This window comes from Brugia malayi (assembly GCF_000002995.4).
Source record: "Brugia malayi strain FR3 genome assembly, contig: Bm_v4_Chr2_contig_001, whole genome shotgun sequence".
NCBI lineage: Eukaryota > Metazoa > Nematoda > Chromadorea > Rhabditida > Onchocercidae > Brugia > Brugia malayi.
Window position 1 is genome coordinate 5,370,982 of NW_025062476.1, and position 23,565 is coordinate 5,394,546.

At 24.9% G+C, this 23,565-nt stretch overlaps 5 protein-coding genes across 5 annotated transcripts; 3 read left to right on the forward strand and 2 right to left on the reverse strand.

The window, feature by feature from the left end:
- Positions 1–2,426: 2,426 nt before the first annotated feature.
- Positions 2,427–4,646, forward strand: Bm18584 (Uncharacterized protein; the record flags this gene model as incomplete). Its single annotated transcript, XM_043078502.1, has 7 exons — positions 2,427–2,555; positions 2,866–2,966; positions 3,125–3,221; positions 3,578–3,736; positions 4,016–4,134; positions 4,301–4,468; positions 4,595–4,646. The coding sequence occupies 7 exons, from the start codon at positions 2,427–2,429 to the stop codon at positions 4,644–4,646; spliced, it is 825 nt and encodes a 274-aa protein (XP_042934436.1).
- A 519-nt stretch (positions 4,647–5,165) lies between these two features.
- On the forward strand, positions 5,166–7,255 carry Bma-sptl-1.2 (Uncharacterized protein; the record flags this gene model as incomplete). Its single annotated transcript, XM_043078503.1, has 7 exons — positions 5,166–5,237; positions 5,590–5,694; positions 5,789–5,883; positions 6,041–6,134; positions 6,220–6,433; positions 6,805–6,926; positions 7,079–7,255. 7 exons carry the CDS (start codon positions 5,166–5,168, stop codon positions 7,253–7,255), a joined length of 879 nt encoding a protein of 292 aa, XP_042934437.1.
- Positions 7,256–8,072: 817 nt separating this feature from the next.
- Bma-tre-5.2 (Trehalase family protein) lies at positions 8,073–13,277 on the reverse strand (the record flags this gene model as incomplete). Its single annotated transcript, XM_043078504.1, has 10 exons — positions 8,073–8,267; positions 8,490–8,634; positions 9,118–9,216; positions 9,449–9,713; positions 9,991–10,226; positions 10,809–10,906; positions 11,168–11,364; positions 11,710–11,836; positions 12,349–12,475; positions 12,712–13,277. 10 exons carry the CDS (start codon positions 13,275–13,277, stop codon positions 8,073–8,075), a joined length of 2,055 nt encoding a protein of 684 aa, XP_042934438.1.
- Positions 13,278–17,364: 4,087 nt separating this feature from the next.
- On the forward strand, positions 17,365–20,444 carry Bma-sptl-1.1 (Uncharacterized protein; the record flags this gene model as incomplete). The annotated part of the gene is made up of 5 exons (XM_043078505.1): positions 17,365–17,455; positions 18,403–18,456; positions 19,450–19,649; positions 19,920–19,990; positions 20,360–20,444. 5 exons carry the CDS (start codon positions 17,365–17,367, stop codon positions 20,442–20,444), a joined length of 501 nt encoding a protein of 166 aa, XP_042934439.1.
- A 505-nt stretch (positions 20,445–20,949) lies between these two features.
- Positions 20,950–22,878, reverse strand: Bm1683 (Uncharacterized protein; the record flags this gene model as incomplete). Its single annotated transcript, XM_043078506.1, has 6 exons — positions 20,950–21,203; positions 21,681–21,794; positions 21,938–22,132; positions 22,360–22,448; positions 22,543–22,630; positions 22,776–22,878. The coding sequence occupies 6 exons, from the start codon at positions 22,876–22,878 to the stop codon at positions 20,950–20,952; spliced, it is 843 nt and encodes a 280-aa protein (XP_042934440.1).
- Between the last annotated feature and the right edge of the window lie 687 nt (positions 22,879–23,565).

Here is a 23,565-nt window from a genome sequence, read left to right on the forward strand (position 1 = left end):
TTCATACGAAAATATAATTAAGAGAAATGAAATATGCAACTAATTTGAAGCTTAAATTTAAATATGAAAAGTTCATTTGATAAAAAAACAAAAGCAATGAATTAAATGATTGAAAATATTAAAAAATATCTTTACATTATTTTTTAATATTATAAAGATATTTAAAAGACAAACATTCTCAGTAAAATATAAAATGTAAAAGTTTGCAAAAATATAAAAATAAACTTAGCAGAATGAAGTGGTTTTTTTCTTGAAATATTATCAGATTGAAATATGCTTATCTCACAACAAACAATAATTTAATTTCAACTTAAATCAATGATGAATTTACAAATAATAGCCCTTTAAGGGGCTATTATTTGTTTCAGCAATTTAAGTTTTGTGTGATTGTTGGATATCGTAACGTGACGAATTTTATTCATTTTCCTGATCCAATTAATTCATTGTAACTACGTGGATCGGAATCAAAAAATTATCATTTTCAAAATTTTGCCATTTCGACTGCCTGAAATACAATCTGATTGGCGAATAGAGATTGTACAGTCAAACTGAAGCAGTAGTTTATAGCAAAATAATTTTATGATTAAGGAGGTCAACTGAACGAAGAATTCTTAATCTTGTCAAATTAGGAAATCGTTTACGGAGCCGACAAGCAATAAAACATCAAAAGATGTTAACTAAGTAATAAGTTGATAATTTTAACAGTATTCGAATCGGGGACAGTGGTGATTCTTGTTTGTAACGACAGCACTACTCATGTGATAAGTGTAGTGGATTAGGATGTGAGGAGGCAGCACTGATGGAAACGTTCATGAGTTGCAGATGATGGCGAGGTTGATTTCTACAATTTAGATTTGTATATGAGAGTAGACACTATAAATGTCTTTGTAGTGTTTTTTTATATTTGCTGAATGTTCTGGATGCGTTTGCTACTCTTTTGTAAAAATCCATAAGCCAAATATATATCTGTTTTAAATGACATAACATAAAAGCATTACAAATAAAATAAAAACTAAACAATCATACATGTGCCAATAGGATTTTCATACCTTCAAATCAAGACGAAACTTATTCACTAACTTGAAAAAAATTGCAGCAGAGTATGATCTGCTGGATCCAGCCGATTATTCCAGCCCTTGAGCTGAACGTGGCTGCATTCTTATGGGCGTTTTTTATTCGAAATACATTTTATTCATTTTTATTCGAAACATCAATTTGAAGATTATCTTTTTTCGCAAAAAATGTAAAATTATTCTTCCTGAAATGTGCATTTTAGCATAACTGAATATCATAAAGTAATAGAAATGTAAAAAATTTTTATGGTAATTTCCTAGTTTAAAATTAACTAAATATAAGCTTTTTTAAATTATCATTTATATCATTTCTTGTTTTCTTTGTTTATAATTTAAAACAAGTATTCAAATTTGCTTATAATGATTAATATCTTTTTAAATTGATTGAATAAATTAATATCCTTTGTATGACTGCAAAAGATTTTTTTCATACAAAATAATTATCAATTTTTATTTGCAGGTTTAATAAATTTGTAATTTTTGATAGCAATAAAATGCTATTTAATTAAAACAATTTTATCTGTCAACTCTTCGAAAAGAGTTCGTTGGTATTATGGTTGATGAAAATCACGGTGAGAGAAATGTTCGAGAGTCTCTTGAAGCATTAGCATATTCATAATAGGATGTTTAAAATTTAAACATACATTTATAAGCTTAAGGAAAAATAATAGTAAATTTCATGATCTCTAAAATGTTAGATTTTACTGAAATTAATGACCTTTATCCCAGTAAATCTATAAAATCCATGTGCAACTGAATCGTTCGAGATAACAAATAATTGAAAGATTTAAATAAACGAGTGGGATTTTAAATTTTCATTTGGACCCCGGGAGATGATGTAAAGTTGGGAAAGGTTAGAGGGGTCGATGGTTTGTTTGGTCTATTCTCTTCCTGAGAAACGCCGGGGTTTCTGGGAGTAACTTAGTGTGGGGCGTGCAGTAGAATTTCTACTTTATTTTCTCCCTTTGTAATTTTTTTAATTTTTGAATTTTTGTAATTTTAAAATTCATTCTGGCAAAAGCTTGATATTATTATTATTTAACTATGGAATGGTTTTGTATGATTATTCTCGAATATTTAAGCAAATAAATTTTCACTAAAATAGTGCTAGCATTGTGATTGTAATTTTTTCAAAAAGAAAAAAAGAACAAATTTAATAGTGGAACAGTCAGGTTTTATACAGTTATGTACGAATTTCAAGTTAAATTAAATTGAAATAAACGGAATAAGCGAAATGTCGTGATGTATAAGTAGCAGATGATTATATATTTTTTTTTAATATTTTTTAATATATTTTTTAAGCATTTACAAATACTAATAAAATTTGCTGTATAGTTATTCCTTCTCTTCAGGATGGAATTATTTGAAAGTTTGGAAGAGGAGGCATTACTTGCAATGGTGGATAAATATTGCTCGGAATCAGTCGATAATCCTTTCGAATCAGATATTAGAAAGTTTGATGCTACGGTTATCAACGAAAAAGTAAATTCGAAATTTGCTTTTCATTTCAGATTAATCGTTTCACATAAAATTCGTTCAGGGGCACTATGATATGCTGTCCCATGATCTGTGTTTTTTGGTTTAATAGAAATTGATGCTAGTCAACATGTTCGATATTTTTTATTTTTTTTTCAAACTCGTTTTTTTTAAAAAAGAAAAAAAATGTTTTTAAAATAAGCGCTATAAAATGGGACCAGATTTAAAATTTTCAGTTTAAAACGGGCATTAGTCTTCGAAAGCTTTTTATTACAAAGTCTCGAAGTAGTTTATATTTCAAAATTACTTTCTTCAGGCTATTATTGACAAACTGATTGATATTTATCCTAATTCTGTTGCACCACAATCCGTTGCAATACTTGATGCACTGGTCTATAAAATGAGTGGTCCATACAGGTTATCAATTTTTTAATCTTTATATAAATAAGCAACACATTAGAAATGCGATTTAATTTATATTCACTTTTTTTTTTTGAATTAGAAGCTCTATTCAGAAATGTAAAAATTATCAAATCTTTCATATATGACACCATAAAGCTGGTAATTATTTTTAGGCATGCCAAATTTTGGAGGTTCACTCGTCGTGTCTTAAAGGAATTAAACAAGTTGAATTCATTGAAACTCAACAAATATTTGAAAAATATCTCAAAGGTACTTCGTTGCATTTTTTAATGTTTATTTTTTACACGGTTAACTTTCTGTTATCATTGTTGACTATGATATTAGAAGATCTTTATGTTTTCGTTTTCTCACTGAATGTTGGAGAATTCAACGGAGACACCAGTACTGAGAGAATAGGAATTTCTTATTTTCAATGATTCTGTTCTTAAACATAACCTCTATCGATCATGATATTCAATAATTGACATTGCATTCTTACAATGGAGTTTTTTTTTTTGATTTCTTTTTTCTTGGTAAGCTTTACATTCTTTACGTAGTACATTCATTTAGCTATTTATTATTTGGGGAATCTCAAAAGATGCCTAAATTCAAATTCTTACTTATAGGATATGCTGAAATCAGAGATGCATTACAGTTTGAATGTTTGTGCAAAACGGTACATAGTAGCAGTGTTAATTTCCAGAGCAATCCGTAGTTGCAGGCTTCGAAATCTCTGTGAACAGGCTGCCTCACACTGTCTTCAGCATATACAGACCGGCCATCTGGTATATATACATTTTTTTTTTTGGTGGGATAGATACAAAACACTATTCTGTACTAAATATACAAAATGTTAAATATAGAGTAACAAAACGATGTTAGATATATGGTAACAAAACTGCTTTTTTTTCCGAAGTGGAACTTATAACTATTTATTTTTTGCCATCGATACTTAGTGTATAAATTTTCTAATATAAAAATATAATAGCTATTTTTTTTTTTTTTTCTTCGAAATGAAACTTAACGAATGTTTGCTTTCTGTAATGTTCCTGGTGGCTTTTTAGTTACAATCAAATTTACTGTTGTTGGCACTGAATGCAGATGTGTATGATGCTCTCAAGAAGAATATGGCCAAAATAGTAGAATGTTATGATTGCTTGCAACCGTTTCTTACCGATTTGAAGTATGAGTTGTCTAGTGAGAAGAAAGTTTTCATGGTTTCCGTGCGTAGCTTTCAGAAATAAATCTGCTGGTAAAAAAATGTCGCAAAAAATATATCTAGGACTAAATGATTAAACAGGTTGAGAATATCGTTTTAACCCTCATCGGTTAGATATTTCCTTTTTCAGTCTGCTACATATCAGAAGATTATTGGTGGCAGCAAATAATACATTTCAAAGTAGCAGATATTTGATTTCAACACTAAACTCCTTTCGCTCGATTGCTGGGATATGTGGTATTGAAGAAAATGAATATACTGATTTATTAGCTTCCACCAGTACATCAAAGACAAGCAAGTGGTACTTTTAGTTCTCAAATTATAATTATATGTAGATATTACATTCATTTATTCTTTTACAAAAATTATTTGCTTTGAAAGTCACATCATAATTTCTTTTTTTAAAGGGTTTTTTTTTAATTAGTAGCATGACTCTTACACAAACCGATGGTTCGATGATTCAGCTGAATTTATGATTAATTGAAGTGTCTTTCATTCACCCTATCTCACTTCAGTGGTAAAATATCTCCGTTATTTATCAGTATGATTCAGTGTGACGAAGTATGTACAAAACTGAAAAAAGATTAATAAAATTCCTTTTAAAATTTGTTGTTGGATGTTTAATGTTGTTAATGCTATGTTCATAAGTTAGTTGTGTAAATTTGTTAATAAAATTTTTGAGGCTTTGTTTTTTTATATATTCATACATTCGTTAAACTTTCGTTGTAAAGTAAATTAGTTCTTGGCATACATTTACTACAGGATATTAGATGCTTTACGTATACTGAATTTAAGTGGTGAATGTGATATAGACTTTTCGGATTTCGTCTTAATGGAATACAGAGTTTTCGTCTCAGTAACGGCTGAACGGAAACTGGTTTTAACATAAACAAGGAACTAGTGGTCCACGTTTGGTATGATTAGAATAATTGAATATTGTTGATGTGATGGATAATTAATAATCGTTTTAATGAGTTTTGGACTTGCTTCAAAGGATGCCAACATATCATGAAGAAGACTATAACCACTATTTCAGCAATCACCTCAGTAGTCATATTTCCACCTCTGTAAGTTTTTTGGCTATTAATTTGAACACAGTTTCTATTTCTTCCGGGTGCTACTTTGTGTTCTAATGAACATCTACTTTTGTTTCTGTTGTAACTTTATAATTTAACGTCGGAAGTTGGTATACATTGCCTACAACAGCATAATAATCAAAGTGTAATGTAATCTACATGTTATGGGGATCGATCAACGGTAGACAAATGCATATTTAGGCATTATGTAGATCTAGCTTTATGAAATATAGGATCATTAGAACAAATATTTGGGAAAAAAAGATCACCATAATAATCATAGTGTTCTCTGATAAACTGGAAATTAATCAGATCATGACTAAAATATTTTTCATTCTTATAGAGTTACAAACAATTGATCACTGAAAGTGTAATATTATCTGTAATTATCTACGGTGTAATCGTCTTGAAATTCCGGAAGCAGAAACATACATGGTTAACTGAACAAGTAACTTTTTTAATGTTTAATAAAGTATTACATATTAAATGTTCATTGCTGTACATTTCTTAATATTGTTCAATATATTGCTGAAATATTATAGCAGAAAGAGAGAATAATCGCAGAATGGAAACCAGAGCCATTGGTGCCAGAAATTCCAACAGAACATTCAGCCCTAGAAACACATTACTTTGATGGGTTGGATATTTTTTTGTTTGATATGTATAAACTATAAGTGAAATACGCATTTATAATTGTATCTGTATTGTCATTAAATTTCACGAATATTTTATTGTACAGTGGTCATAGCTGAATTGAATCTATTATATGGAATATTATAGTAGTTCATTTGTAGGAAAGTGAGCAAATTCGTTATCTATGATGGTAAGGAATATTTGAATTTAGCGACAACAAATTTTTTGGGATTGATTGGTGACAAAACAGTTGAGGTAATTGATAGTTTCAATTTTGCAGTTATTGTTGTATTTGGAAATGTCTGATGAACTTTTATTTAAATACTTCACTATTTTGCAGGAAGTTGCAAAAGAAGCAATTGCAAAATATGGCGTTGGTTCATGCGGACCACGTCATTTTTATGGCACGGTGGATGTGCATCTTGCATTAGAGAAGCAACTTGCCGATTTTTTAGGATGTGAGGAAGCGGTGCTTTATAGTTATGGTTTTGTAACTATTTCCAGTGCTATACCATCATATGCAAAAAAAGGAGATGTTATTTTTGTAGACAAAGGTAATCTCTTTTATCGCTACATTCTCTAAACACTTATCTGTGAGTAATAATTTAAGATTGAAATTAGTCTCAAATTGCTTTATCACATGAAATCCCACTGCTAAAAATGGCTTTAAAAAAATGTTAGAAAAATACATTAATAGAAGTTTGGAGGCAAAATGCAAAAACACTGTTAGCTATTAGCCAAAATAAATGTTAGAGATTACAAGCATATCCTTAGTTGCTACAGTCTTGCCACTTTTGGAAAATATGTAATGTTAGTGGTATTCTTAATAAACTGGCGATTACAAAATTCTTTTTTATTTGCGCTGAAATTGAATAAATTAAATTATAATGAGTGAATTGATTTTGTTAGGTTTCATGACATTTAGGAGTGAATTTTGCAATACAAGAAGGACTCAAAGCATCTAAAAGTCGTATTGAATGGTTCAATCACAATGATGTCAACGATTTAGAGAGATTATTAATGGAACAGGCTGAAAGAGACCGTAAAGTTCGTAATTCACATTGATATACTGTGCTATTTTTTAACATTTCTATAGCATTTTTTTACAATTCTACTATTTACTAACTTTACTTTTAGAAGGCTTCCATCTTCTGTTTTTTTTTTTTTTTTTTTTTTTTTTTTTTTTTTTTTTTTTGCAGTTTCCAAAATTAGCATCAAAAACAAGACGATTTATGGTGGTCGAAGGACTTTACATGAATAGCGGTGATTTGTGCCCATTGCCAGAACTTATGGCTTTGAAATGGAAATATAAAGTACGTATCTTTATTGATGAATCATTATCCATTGGTGTTATTGGCAAAACAGGAAGAGGTTAGTTCTTTTTTTTTTTTTTTTTTTTTCTGTTTCTTAAATAATTAATTGATAATTTCAGTAGAAACAGTATTCTTCATTCTATTTTTTTTTTTTTTTTTTATTTGTTTTCTAAATGGTATAAATCAAAACAATGTAAGAAAAGCGAGGAGTGCTAGAAATGGAATGAAATTCGCAAAATTTGTTGAAAAAAACAATTAGATTCTTTTAGTTATAATGTATTATTTATGTTAACTTTCATAGATTGTGCAATCGATTCAAACTAAATTATTAATGAAGTTGGAAACTCTTCATTAACAAAATGAGTATGCTATTAGCATAGCATAGCTTATGATACAAAACTAAAATGCAAGAATAAGATCACCATAATTGTTTTTAAATACAAAGATATGAAAAAATATATGTAATATATCTTAGCGGATGAAAGGAATGTCGCATTTGAATGACTCCTTTCTAAGATTGTGTCTTCGGACTGCATTTATCATATTCACTTGTGTTTGTAAGGAATGGAGTGTTTAAATTGAAAAAATAAAAAAAAAAAAAAACGGAAAAAAGACATTCTTTACAAATGATATGATAGTGTGTTTTGAATCGATGATACAAATTTAGATATTAACAGGTTTTATTCAGTTAGGCTTATATCTTGCAAAACTTTATCGAAATTCGAAATGAGCTGGGATTCTGTCAAGTTTCTCTTTTTTGGATTTCCAGAACATTTTAATAGTAAATTTAAAACATTGGATAATGACTTTTTTTACGGATTTCATAGTAGAAATATCAGTTGAGAGTTAGATGTAACCTATCAGTTGAATCAGATATAAGTCAGATGTAACTTAACCAAATTACGTCATCTTTGGCTAGTAGAAGAAGTGGCAAAGCTAATAATAAAACTGAACTGAGAGAAATAGTAATTGTACTTGAAGCAGTTTTATCTTTCATTTCATCTTTAAATGTTAATAATTTTCCATAGGTGACTAATAAATCAAGTGCTACTCCATTCGTCCAACCAAAGCCATCCTTAAAAATTAGTTTGTGTGAATTTTGTTTATTTACACTTGATAAATTTATCGATCGTGTAAGTTAAATTATCAAATTTAGTAGAGATTTTTCAAATATGTCAAAAAAAGTGCACTATTAAAAATTCCTAAAATGTCAAATTAAAATTTCCTATTTTTTTTTATTTGATAAATTCAAATGTCAGAAAATTTATCCTACTTCTAAGCAAATAAATTTTTTAACCTGTATTTCATATTCACCGCCTTCAGCTTTATGCACGTACGCTTTAGTAACATCATATTTCTCCCACATTTTACCATCTTTTAAGTAAGCTCGATAGTTTAAGTTGATCCATTTTTGTGCAATATCAAACGCTTTTTGTTGCATCCTATGAAATTCATTTTGTTCATTCGTATATATTATTATTTAAGTGAATATTTTAAAGTAAACATTCTTACTGTGACTTGAGCATTTCAAATATGGGTATATAATAAGATTTAGTTTTCATAGAAATATGACAGTACAAATGTATCAGCAAGTGCTTTCAAATAACCAACGAAGATGGAGCCATGCCAACAATATTAAATAGTTGAATGGATTGTTTAGGATTATATAATAAGCAGTATAATATAAAGATGCAACATATCATAAGTAACATAATATATACTTATACTGTTAAGATGAGAAATGACAAAATAATTCTAATAATTTATTTCATTTTTATCACTGATATCATATATGTGTTAATATTAACATTGATAACATGAAAATATGAAAATTTCAGATTTCTATTCAATAGTAGTAATATTAATTATATGAAATTGAAAATTACAATTCTAGAATAATATTTTAATGATATATCTATAAATACCTGTAATAATTAGATCTTCGTAATCCTTCAATAATCATATGATTTACATTTGCCCATCCATTTGGAAAATCCCATTGTTGATTTGTACCATTGATTAAACTAAACATTTCAAGTTATTTAATTTCATTTAAGTTGTTTTATAATTGAGATTAGTCTAATAATTTTGTAATATTTATCCCTATTTTTCATATTAAAATATTCCAAATTATTTATGAATTTTTTTTTTCTCTTTTTCGAAAACTATAATAACCAGATAGAATATAGATTTAATAATAAAATAGAATAATAATTAAATATTTTAAAAATGGAGTTATAATTTATTTATGTATACCTAACAGGAATTCCAAAGGGAAAATTTAAAAGTCCACTACGTTGTAATGTATTAAGTACATCAGTCATCATTCGTGTATCTAATCGTCGATAGCATTCAGCAAATAATGGTATTGCGATGGAAGGATATGCTTCATAATTTCGTTTACCAGTTCGTATATTTACATCATACCATGCTTTTTCTGTTTTATCATAAAATACATCAGTAAATGTATCGATGAACATACTCCGTTCTTTGTTTAGCTCATTTCGACGTGTTAAATTCCCTTAAAATTAATCTTCAATAAATGATTTTTTTGAGTTTTTACATTTTTTATATTTGTTAACTTTTGTTTTACTCATGGTTTCTAGATTTGCAATCTTTTTGGTTCTTTTTTTTTTTCTTTTTCCTTTTTGAGGAATCAAATATTTAAGATTTAATTATTGATTTATGAAATATTTTTGTGAAATATTATATTTGTCGCTAAACATTTAAATTTCTAATTTTATATTTAAAAAACAAATTTCACCTAATACTTAAATTTTATCAAATATAAAACTAACCAAGATGACCATGTATATGTGATAATATAGCCATATTCCAGCACATAAATGCATTTAAGTCAACTGGTGCTATGTTTGATGTCTCACAAGTTTCCATTGTTTTTTGATCAGCAAACCACCGACTACTGAAATCCCATCCTGATTCAGCTGCACTTGCTATATCACGCCAAAGAGCACGTTTTTTTGACGGTAGTACATGCTCAGTTGTTACGTAATCTTCACGATATGATTCTGGTCTAGAAGAAAACTCAAAATTTACACTTAACTTATGCTTTTTTTTCTTTTTTTTGTTTAATGATTCATATGGAATAATAAAATTTTTTTCTTCTTTTTTTCTTTTTTTTTTTCGCATTTGAGAAATTAGATAATTAATTATGATCATTTGTAACGTAAATCATAAAGAGATATAATAGTTAGAAATAATGTTGTGGACGGTGGATTTTTTATGTTCATTAGATATTTTTATAATTGAAGTTTTCCGAGATTTTCAAATTTTTATTTAAAAAAACGAGCAGCAAATTTTTAGGTAATTTTAGCCACAAAATGAACTACAATTATTAGATAGTAACAAAATTATGAATCATTATATATAAAAATATGTAGATAATAGTAATGTTACTGTAGGTAAAAATGTGTCTGCTACCAGACAGCAATCTGATAACATAAATAGATAACTAAATGATAATTGGGAGAAAGGAAAATATCAAAATTATTCATAAATTTTTTTAAAATATATATTTATCTATTTATTAAATACTAAAATTATTCTAAATGATGAGAAAATGATAAGATGCAAGAAAAATCTATTCATATTTTACCTTGGTACATTACTATCAGCTCGATAACGGAATACTGTATAGTTTCGACCATTCTTTTCTATTATTACTGTACGTCTTGTCTTCCAAAAGAATAACTCCTGAAATTGCTGATAAAGATTTTATACATTATTCTAATTTATTTAAATTTTTGTTTGTAAAATAATTTATTATTTTATTCATTGTATCAGTGATTTGAATGGTTGTTTTTGGATTAATTTTGAAAGTTAGTTTTGAAATGAAACAATGAACAGATCTTTCTTATGGCTATGATCGTCCCAAATAGTAGATCTACGATAGATTTAAGGATTAAGCATAATTTAAAGTATTTCTAATTGTGAATAATTATCAGTTAAATTTACTTTTTCCATAGTTTCAATTACTGAAGCCAAGAAATCATCATTTTTTGTGGCTGCATAATATTCGTAAACCATTGGTATGAATAGTGGTGGTTGTGATCGTCGTAAATAGTAGATTCGTCCACCATTTGGTATAAAACCAAAAGTATTTATTAGATAGGCAAAATTTTCAATCATTCGACGAGTTGTATTTTGCATACCTAAAAATGAAATAGATATCAAGCGCACTTTATATATTTAATTCTAGATAATAAATTTTATCTAAATTATAAAATTTATGATTCTAAACTTCATCATTGACACAGTAGACATTTAGATCAGAAGTAGTATATAAAATATTAAGTTAAGCATTATTTCTAATTTCATCTTGTTGAATTTATATTCTACAAAAATATGAATTCTCTTTCGTAGTTTTTCTAAAAGAAAAAATTGAAGTATTGAATGGAGAAGTTTACTATTAGAAATTAAAATCTTTTAAAAGCAACATTGTAACACGTCTCACCAATAGTTTTTCAGTTTATTGATAATCTTGATTATCAGCTAACCTGATGCCAGAAGTCCTTTTATAATCCAATAACCATCCCAATAGTAATATTCACGGAAACGTCCACCTGGCACAATGAATTCATTCGGTACATAAATTAGCGAATGTCTTTGTGGTTGTTCTTTAACCTAACAATAAAAATTTGATGAATTTGTTTAAGTGTAAATTGATTGTAATCTTAAATTAAATGTTATATCATAATAATGAAAACCTTTGACAAAAAAGTATAACTTAGGTTGAAAAAAAATTCAAAGTTTAAAAATTTTTCTTTCAGCCATATTAATTATTAAACCAAATAATCTTAGGGTTGAAATATTTACAACTTTTGTAATTATTCCATCTATCGATATTATTATTATTCGAAAGAAGAAATAACCATAGAACGTTTTTATATAATTTACAAAATAACATCCTTTAAAATTTCCTATTATTAATTATCTATCAAATATTAGCAATTGTTAGATTTGTAAAAGTTTCAAAGTAATTCTTGAAATTTATGTAAAAGATGAGAATTGTTAAAAGAAGAAGATATTGATCATTTTCAGTTTGATTTTTTTTCCTTGATTTCTGAATTTCAATTCATTATGAAAGATTGTGAAAGTCATTGGAATGAAAAACTTTTATAAAAAAAATAACTAACTTCTTTTTTTACAGTTCTGCATAAATCTTTCCATATGTAATTAATTTGAAGTGCAAACTTTCGTAAAGCATTATTTTCGATAGTAAGCAATCGTTCAGGTTCCTCTTTCCAGTCTGACAATTCACACCTGTGAGATAATTGATATTTTGATTGGGAAGAAAAGAAGAAAAAAATTCTTTCTATTTTGAACAGAAAAAATTTTTTTAAGTCGTGAAATTGTTTTTAAATTTAAAAAAAAATGCAAATTAAAAATGCAAAGGAAGGAGACAAAAAAAAGTTCTTTCTAATTAATTAATTATTTAAGAATACTTTTCAACATTATATGGTAAAAAAAAAAAAAAAAGGAAAGAATAAAGTATTTACTCATTAAGCTCTTCTCCTTCAGCGCCAAAGTTATCTTCAATGAATTGTTTCACATTTTCACGATCGTCTTCTGTGATTGCTTTTGTAAAACGTTGTTGAAAATTAGCAATTACCTCATTTGGATCTTTTTTTAATGGCTTATCAACAAATGTTTTTGAATCCTTATATAAGCCAAGCATCATTACTACATGTAATATATCTCCTTGACAATAAATTTCTGCTGCATCAGAATGATTTCTATCACATGCAAATTGTGGTATTTCAAATTCTGAACTTAAAATATCATTTTGATTCAAAATTTTTTCCTTTAATAACTCAGTTGAGATTATCGTATCATTATCATCAGCATTAATTGTTGTTTCAATTATTTTAAATTGATCAGGAAATATATTTGTTGTTGTTAATGTTATCGTATCATTCTTTGTAATATTATTAGCTCGTCGTTTAATTCGTTTTACAATACAGTATTTGTCACAAAAGAATTTCTTCTCGTTATATGCACTATTAGCGATGAATAGTTGTTGGAGCAAAATGATATATGATATTAGGAACAATATTAAATACATTTGATCTGAAAATTAATATTCAAAAAAAAAAAAATACTATTTGATCAAATTTTATCAAATATACGAGACATAGAAATTAAATAATATATATATATAATGACAAGATTATGTCATTATTTCATTACATCATTGATAAATGGATCGATTATCTAAATGCATGATTTGACATAATTAGTAATGGGAATGTTTTCAATCAAAAATTTGTTTTTAATATGAAATGATCATTATAACAGTTATTAATATTTAATATGAAATGATCATTATAACAGTTATTAATAGATGATTAATATTTGTAATATATCATAATGATAAGATTATTTCAATGCTTCATGAATTTTTCATCAAAAACTAGAAAATAAGAAAGATTGCTAAGAAAGAAAAATTGATATAATAAATGAAAAGTAAATTAAAATTAAAAAAAAGTGAACAAACAAACAAAAATTCGATGAGAATATACAATGATGGAGGATAAACTTTTTTTGGTAAGGTAAATAAAACAGTATGTAATGAATTTTTTCTCTTAAAATTTAATTCTGAATTTAGCATAATAGAGTTGTAAAAAAAGAAAGAGAAAATAATCTGAGCTATTTTGCCATATAATTTGAGTTTTAATTATAAAATATATGAATTGTGCATTTATTTATAAAATTGGAATGAAATTAAAGCAATAAAATTTGTAAGAAAAAAAATTTTGATGTGAGTTTTTCAATCCATTGCCATAACTTTAGAGACTTATGGAATAGATTTGCTTTGCTTTTTTTAAGAGGAAATTATATTACTAGTCAAATAATATAACAAAAAGAAAAAGTAATTAAATTTGGAGTGAAATAAGTATTATTGACTTATTAATTATATTGTTGAACAAAATCAAGAAATATGCTATAAATCAAATAAATAAATGCGAAAAAAATAAAAAAATATAAGTAGCTCTAATGTAATTTTGAGATTTAATTAAGTTTCAAAAATAAATTTATTTTATGTCTGAATAAAATACTCTTAACTATATTATTATAAGATTTTTGTTGCTTTTCTTTTTCTTTCCATTATTTTTATTGCTGTTACAGTAGTTTTAAAAGCTAAATAAATTTAAAGAAATTGAAATGACGATAAGACACAGATAGGGTTAATTATTCATGGCATCTTTTTCATAATATCATAAGTTGTTTATTTTTCTTTTGCTGAAATTATCATTAGATATGATTGTCACATTTGATTGATAAAATTGTTCTCATATGTTTTCTACAAATATTTGTTTATTTGTTATTAACATAAACAAACTTACACAAAGTTATTCCAAGAATGTAATAAACGAGGAAAAAAAGAAGAAAGTAATTAGTTGCCTTAAATAAGCAACTTTTTTAATAATATTATCAATTAAAAATAAATATACATATATTATAAGATTATTTGTAAATGCTATTAAGAAATAATTACTAAATCAAGTTTCTTTTCTTTTTTTTTGATTGAGAAAAGGAGAGAGAGAGAAGAAGAAAAAGAGGGAAAGAGTAAGTAACTCTTTTTTTTTTTATTTCATGATTTCTGATAATTTAGCAATAAATATGATTATCCATTGTTTAGTGAATTTATTGCAATAAGTCATGGAAGAAAAAAGTAAAAAAAGCGAAAAAAAAAACAAAACAAAAAGACAAAGCTTAAGTTCGAGTGAATTTCAACAATTTGATGCTTCTAACATTGACTTAGCATCACCTTTCATCACTTATTACACATTTTGCAGTATTATTATGTCATCAAACAATAAATCAATAATGTTAATTGAACTTAATAATATCATAGAATTATTTCATTTCTAAGGTAATGACGAAATAGGTAATACGGTTTGCTGTCAATAAATTACCACCTATCTCTACTACTAATTAATTGCTTAAAAAAAGAAACGAAAAAAAAAAAAAACTAACAAAATAACTGGTATAATCAATTAGTTAAAGCAAAACCATTGATTATACCAGTTATTAAAATATTCGCTAAAGTACACTTTAAAGTGAAGAAATAAATTTCTTTGCTTATAAATATATAAATTATTATTTAATTACAAATTAATTATAGATATTAATGCGAATTTTAATAATTAAAAATTGTTTTAAAAAGTTTCGGAATTATTTCTTAGCAATTTTGTCTTTTTTTTGCAAGTAAAATGATTCTATGTCGAATGAATGAAATTATGCTATATAAAATGGATTGCAGGTGAATTTTATGATTTCCTCTCAAAATTTATGAAAAATTAATAATCATTAAACATTTTCTTTCGATCATCGAAATATTAATTTAATTATGTTCCTTTCATGGTAACTAATATAGAAATAAACATATCTTCTTCAACGATCAAATATTTTGTACTAATTATTAGCTCATCTTGATCTATTGTTTCAGGTGGCATCAATTTAATTCTAATTATATCTTATCATATTTTTATCACTTCTAATAATTAGTGGAATTTATTATTTGCTGACGAATAACTTCTAACCTATCAATCTTTAATTGATTTTAAAATCTTTTTTGATAAATTATATATGCATATTATTTACATTATAATATTTGTTGTAATAGCAGTGAAATAATTTATTTTAGGGACGAAGATAATGAATTTAGCTTAGTATTAGAAGGTATCATATCATTTAGAGATAATTTTTATTAATCTCACTGGATAATTTTAACGTTATCTTTTCCATCTTTTCCCTTTTTTACATTTTTTTTATTATCATTTTTTTAAAATAAATTGTATAAGTATTCGCAGATATCGTAAAGAAAACTATGAAATGACAAAAAAATGATAACCTATAAGCTCTTAACTGCAAAATAGAAAAAGCATTGTAGTAAAACAATTTACTGAACATTCTTTTTGTGCTGATTGCAAAAGATGAAAAAATGTATTTCCAAATCATATTTTAAAATTCTATGCAATAAATTTTAATTTTTCCAATAAAATCAAAAATTTTGATCTTTTGCCAGCACTTGTAATGCTATTTCGTTGAATTTAAAATAACATATAACAAATTTTGTGTCTAATTTTGAGAAGATTTTGTAGCCAAAATTATATTTTAAAATTAAATTATTTCTATAATTTCTTTCTTTGAAGATAATTTTATGCGATTATTATAAGATTAAGCAGATACATATAAAAGTTGAAAATATTGACATATTATTGTATGAAAACATTATCAATCAGATATATATGCGTGTATGATTGATAATTGTTTTATTATCACATTGTAGAATAAGAAAGATAAGCAAAGGCTTTTTATTTATAAGGAATTTCTTAGCTTATTTCTTATTTCTGTACAAAATTTCATTAAAATTTGAGCAAGTATTTGATAATTGAATAAAAAATAGCTAAATTAAGCATTTCTCATTTTTTTTTTATAATCGAGATAAAATCTCTAATTAATCTCTAATTAGATGATTGTGTTTACTCTATGGTAGCATAGTATAATCTGAAATTTGTATGGAATTTTCAGGAAAAAAAAAATTGATTTTTAAGAATGGATAAGATTCTGCAATTAAATTAAGGAAGATAAAATATTTTATTATAAATTCATAAATCAAATTCATTTTATTTATACTATTTATGCTTGATTTTATTTACATTAAATTCATTTCATTCATATTTTATTATTTGTGAATTCATGAATTAAACTCATTTTATTTATATTGAATATTAAATATCTGTTCAATTAGGATTATATATTATTAAGTTATTAAAACTAGAAAAGCAAAAATTCATCAAATATAATAAATTTAGTTTCAATAATTATTATTTTTGGTCAAAATTTCCAGTAATTTTCTAGTAATCGATAATTGCTGATTTATTTTTATTTCCATTAATTATTCATTTGTATTATTTGTATAATTTTTGAATGAAATTTTTTTCTGTGCTCATTTTTTTTTCCTTTTGATTTGATTTTCTTTTAGAAAATGTCAAAGAAACAAAAGCAAATTTATCAAATATCATAAATTTAATTCAATTTGTTTATATTGATTATTATATATTATTTATATATTTTTTTCTTCTTAAAGAAAAAATGTTTGAGGTGTAACGGAGCATTTTGGAATTGATATAGCTGACTGTGATATGATTGTCGGCTCATTAGAGCATGCACTCTCAAGTACTGGTGGCTTTTGCGCTGGGCGGACATTTGTCGTCTATCATCAACGTTTATGCGGTAGGTTAATTATTTTAAGTTTATTATTTAAATTAAAAATTTTGAAATCTTTTCACGTATTTTTTTCTCGGAATTCATTATTAAATAAAAATTGTTTTATTTCTTTTTCATTCTTTACCTTTAATAATTATTGAAAATAGCAAATTTATTACTTTATTTTTTGTGTTTCATTAATATATTTTACTATGAAACATTTTTTTTTTCAAACTTTATGACGAGATAAATAATTTAAGGTAAAATAAAAAAAATGATAATAATTTTAAGTATGAAATAATTTTATTATTTTTTCATTTCAAAATTTTTATCATTTTATTTCATTATGTATTTTTTAAATTTGATATAATATACATATATTAATTCACTGTATCATTATTCATTCATTTGTTTTATCATTAGATTTATTTATTTATTCAAATCTAATTACTTATATGATTAATCAAAGTGGAATTATCATGGTTCTTCGTTTTTCTGTATTTTTGTTTTTTTTTTTTTAATTTTCTTTTTACTATTCAAATCTAGATTTTCTTAATCTGTTATTATTCTAATATTAAATTACTGAATGCAATTGTGCAATTGCAAACTTTCCTAATATATTTACAAAGAGGGGACTGATTTTATAGTTAAAGCTAAAGCTTCTAGAATAGAACTAATATTTAATACTTGATCTCTAGCATGCAACGTTCCCCATATACTTTTATCATTTTTTCTTTTTATTTTATCTCTAATTTTAAATAAAATTTATTGGTTTATTTCAAAAATTGCGTTTCTTTAATATTTTGAACAGTGCAATTAATTTTATAACCCTTTTTTTGAAAATTTATCAAATAGAAATATAAAATTTTTTTGGAATTTATCAAATTACAATGAATTATTCTGTCATAGTTATCAGTTGTTAAATACAAATTTTTATTTATGTATATATTTAGTTGTTTATTTTTGCTTTTCAGGTTTGGGTTATTGTTTTTCAGCATCATTACCACCACTACTAGCAGTTGCTGCAAGTGTGTTCCGTTTATATCATTTTTCTTCTTTTTTTTTTCCTTTATTTTACAATAATTAAACCATTTCCTTTCTTAATTTGGTGGAATAAATGCAAAAAAAAAAATTTTTTTTCATTTTGTCATATCAAGCTAGAAATCTATTTTATATAATATGATAAGATTTGTTTTTAATCTAAAATAAAACTAAAATATGAAAATAAAAAAAAAAAAAATAGGAGAAGAAAAGCGGATACTAGTTTTATAATTTATAACTACTCGTTCATTAACAAATTGTCATATAATTTCTCTTTCATCTACTGTATTACCTTTTTTGCTGTTTTTTTTTTTTTGAATTTCTTCGGAAAAGTGTAAAAATATTCAACTGGTTGCCAATATTTTATTCTCATCAATTTGGATTTTTATATTTAGTTCTAGTCCTTTTCTACTATGACATTTTAATCAAAAATTTACTATCGAAAATGAAAAAACTTGAAGTGAAACAATTAAAAATATTTTTTGCAATTTAATTTAATTTAATTATTAGCTTGTCAAAGTTCCAAAGTATTTTATAGTCTAACTTTAGCATTCAAAAAACTGAAACTCAACTATATCTGACATATTCATTTATTTCCTTCCGAAATAGATAACAAAAACTGAGAAATCTGAGATAAATTTTTGTGATTTGATATTTTGCTATAATTTGAAAAAAAAAAAAGAAAAACGGTAGAAAATTGTTTAATTTTAGAATGCTAATATAAAAAGAAATAATCGCATCGACGTTTTACCAATTATAAATTAGTTTGAAATATAATGCTATTTAAAAAATTATAACAGTATGGTAAAACATTGAAATTGCTGTGCAGAGTAAATAATCTTTAATAAAATCACAGAATTTCAATTAAATTCAAAAAATCAAAAAAATGAATTCGAAATTAAAACATACATAGTAATTCAAAAAAATGAAAAACATTTGTAAAATACAAAAATTTTATATCAAAATTTTTCTTTTTTCAGGTAAAGGTCTTGATATTATCTGTAATGATCCGGAACGTTTAGTACGTCTACGTCAAAACTCTAAAATAGTTATCAATGGATTGAAGAAAGCTTTCGAAGGTACAAACTTTATGATAAATGGTGATATATTAAGTCCTTTACAGCATATCTATTATGAAGGATGTAATGCTGATCAAAAATTGAATGCATTAGTCAAAAAGGTAAGTTATTTCTACAAAAATAAAAAAAAAAAAAATGAAATGAAAATAAATGAATTTATAATAAATGAATTCAGCATTTATAATGCTATAAATTAGCTATTTTTATTACTTCATAGCTAAAATGAATTAAAATTTAATGATATAATGAATGAGAAAAAGTAAGGTAGAAAGATTTTTTTTTGTAGCACTTTTAAAAAAGAAATTCTTTTTTTTTTATTTTATTTATTTTGTTATCAGTTATTGATGAGATTAAAATTTTTTAATTTTCAGATGCGTAAACGAGGTTATTTGTTAGCTCGAGCTTTTTATCATGCAGAAGAATCATTTACACCTAAATCAAGGTAAATAATTATTATTTTAAAAGCGTCACTTTTTTTTCTTCACCCTCAACAATTATAATTAAAATAAGTTATGGTAAAATTGGCATTAATTTTATTGAAAATTTTTGAAATGTCTGTTGCACATTTCATAAATTTTCATTCGCAATTATTATATCATAATAGCTTAGCGCCATTCGACGTAATTAATATATCTCTCATTGGTAGTATAATTTCTTCTATGTTATAATACTAACACTACTAACCTTTAAACATATTCAACATTTAACTCACTTGTTTCAATTCTTTTTCTGTTTTTGATACCACTAAGAACGATTCTTATCAATTTGATAATTATTATTTTCATGGGATTATTTTATAAGTCCTTTTCAGCATACGATTGGCAATACAATCGGAAATGTCATATGATGAATTAATGACATTTGTTGCAACAGTGAGAGAGGAAGTTTTTAATTAAAGGTTGATTGAAACAGTATAAATTTATTTTCTTGTTTTTAAATTTGTGATAAATTTTGAATATATTTTTATATGTGAAAAGCATTACATACATTTTAAAAATATACAACTGAAAAGAAAAAAATCAAATCACTAAATTTTCCATTTTGAATATTGCAAATGGATGACGTCATCAAAGAAAAAGAAAGAAAAATTGTCATTCATTCAAACTATTACATTCAACGATGTTCAACAATAAATTCATTCGCATGAACTTTAAAAATTCAAAATAAAATTCCATGTGAATTGAAAATATGGAAAACAATGAAACATTACAAGCGAAGTGAAATTATTAAAATTTCGAATCAATTCTGTTCCAAAATACAAACGGACAATATCAGCAAAAATTTTTTCCTAAAATTTTTCTTGATTTTGTAAAAGTTTAAAAATATTTTATGAAATTTTTTTAGAAAATCTTATACAGTTATTCATGATGATAAAATTTGATGTAAATGATAATACACAATTCATAGAATATATGGTATAAGAGCTTTTTGATTATTAAAAAATTTATGAAAATGCCTTTTATACCAATTTTGATTTAATAAAGCAGCAATAGTTTGATTTATAGTAACAAACAGAAAACATAGTAGCATTGGTGTTGACAAATGATAAATTAATGCAAATAAGAAATAAAGTATAATTTCAAGGAGATAATGAGGTGACAAGCAATGTTCAAAAAGGCCACCATTCGGTATTGCATATGTATTTGCATTTACACCTAGAATTTATCATATATAATTTTTTAATTTTGCAATTTGCAATTTTATTAGTCGTAGCCAATTTTTTAATTTCATAAATTTACATAGTAGTCATTTGAATAATCATTTCCATTACAATATTTAACTCAATTGAACTTATTTTACTCTCTAAGGCTTTTACAGCATAATTGTTTTAGCTTTTCCTTTATTTGTACTTATCAATTTAATAACATTTGCTTGTTATAATATTTGCACAAATTTTGCATCATTTTGTTCATTCTAAACGATTAAAAATAAAATTTAGTAATATTTCTATAAGTAATGTTTGTTTTGTCTAAATAAAACTAAAATACATGTGAAGCTTAAAGAATTTCAAATAAAAAATATTCCCTTTTTTTTTAACTTTTCAAAAATCAATTCAAAATTACGGAAATTTATTTTCAACAAATTCCCCTTACATTAGCATTTTTTTCTTCAAATAAATTAAAAAAGCTAACCGCTATTCAAGCGAAGTTGAGCAAGTAGAACAAAGCAATGATGTTGTTTAATTTGAACAATAAATATAGCAATAGGTAATGCTGTATAAAATAATATTGTTAAAATATTTATTTCTGCAATTACAATATATAAAGGAAGATAAGTTGATTAAATATTTTTTTGAGATTAAAAAAAAAATTTTTAAAAACGTAAAAACCTTGAAATTTAAAAATCAAAATTGAAAAAAAAATTTTTTTAAGATAGATAGGAACTTTGCCTGTTTTATTATTTAGCAATGTAAACGATGCAAGCTGTGAGCAAACACAAAATGGATAAAAAGTGATTCCTAAAAGGAAATGTAAAATATTCATGCTGGAATCAGAAAAGATCGATACGTATAAGCACTCGTATAAGCGACGTATAACGTGAGTTAGATAAAGTAAAAGACCCATTAAGTTAAAAATAAGATTATCTGAAAAACAAATTTTTTTTGAAGATACATTATACAATTATCTATAAATCATAGCATTCTTTTCTTATACTAACCTTTACATTTTACGTTTGCTAAATTTACATGAAAAATTTTAACTGTAGTGGAAAAATTTGCAGAAATTCATTCATTTAGAAGAAATTCTACAGAAATTAAAAAAAATTATATATAAAGTAATGGAAAATGAAAAATTTTAGGAAATGACATACCATTGTATTGTAACTTGCTATTAATAACAATATCAATAAGAGCAAACAGAACAGCAATGGAAGCAATTAAATAAAAAATCCAAAATAACCTTAAGCAAATTATTAAAAAAGAAAAATTGAATGGTTTAGTAGTTGATTTATTTCTAATATGACTGAAAGATGCAATCAAACAAAAAAACAAACCTTTTTGGCATTTCGATAATTCTTAACCAAGTCTTAAAATTGTGATCATTTCTAAATTTGCCGAAATAAACAAGACCCATAATTGTTTCTGTAAAAAAAAAAGAAAAAGAAAAAGAAAAGCTGGCGATATTTATAAATTCTAAATAGTTGAAAATATAATAAATGAAAACAAAAAAGAAAATCATTTTTATTATATCAAAAAAAAAGAAAATGCGAACGGAATTAGTCGTTACCTGACTTTCTGACCTTTCGTAGAGCAAATATTCCAAGAATGCAAATGACCACAGTACATGCTAACCAGTATGTGATGCACAGCTGATATAAGCTAAATGACATCTGAAAATTTGAAAAAAAAAAACATCCTTACAATTTCGAAATAAATTCATTTTACGAAAAATACATCGTCACTTTACCTTCTTCATTACCAATTTGATAATTATTACAAGAATTATATTGCTATTATTATTATTATTATTATTGTTATTACTATTATTATTATTATTACTATTACTGCTAATTACTATTCATTATTATTACTAATTATTATTATTATTATTATTTTTACTGTTGACTATTAACATTAATTGTTATTGTTATTTATTATTATTATCAATTATTACTATTTATTATTATTATTAAATTATTAAACCATTGGTGTTATTATTACTATTATTAATTACTGGCATTATTATTATTATTATTAAATTATTGGTGGTTATTATTGTTATTGGTTATTATTAATGATTATTATTATAACATTGTTTATTATTATTAATTAATTAATGTCATTTATTATTATTACTAATTATTATCAATTATTATTATTATTATTAATTAATTAATTACTATCAAATTATTATTATTAATTAATTAATTATTATTACTATTAATTTTTGATCATTGTTCTTTATTGTCATCAAAGACGTTCTTCAATTTCCAAGTTAGAAAATTGATTTTAGTTCTAGTCGACATGCCAGCTTTGTAGAGTCGAGAAATGTATACACAAAGACATGCATGCACAAT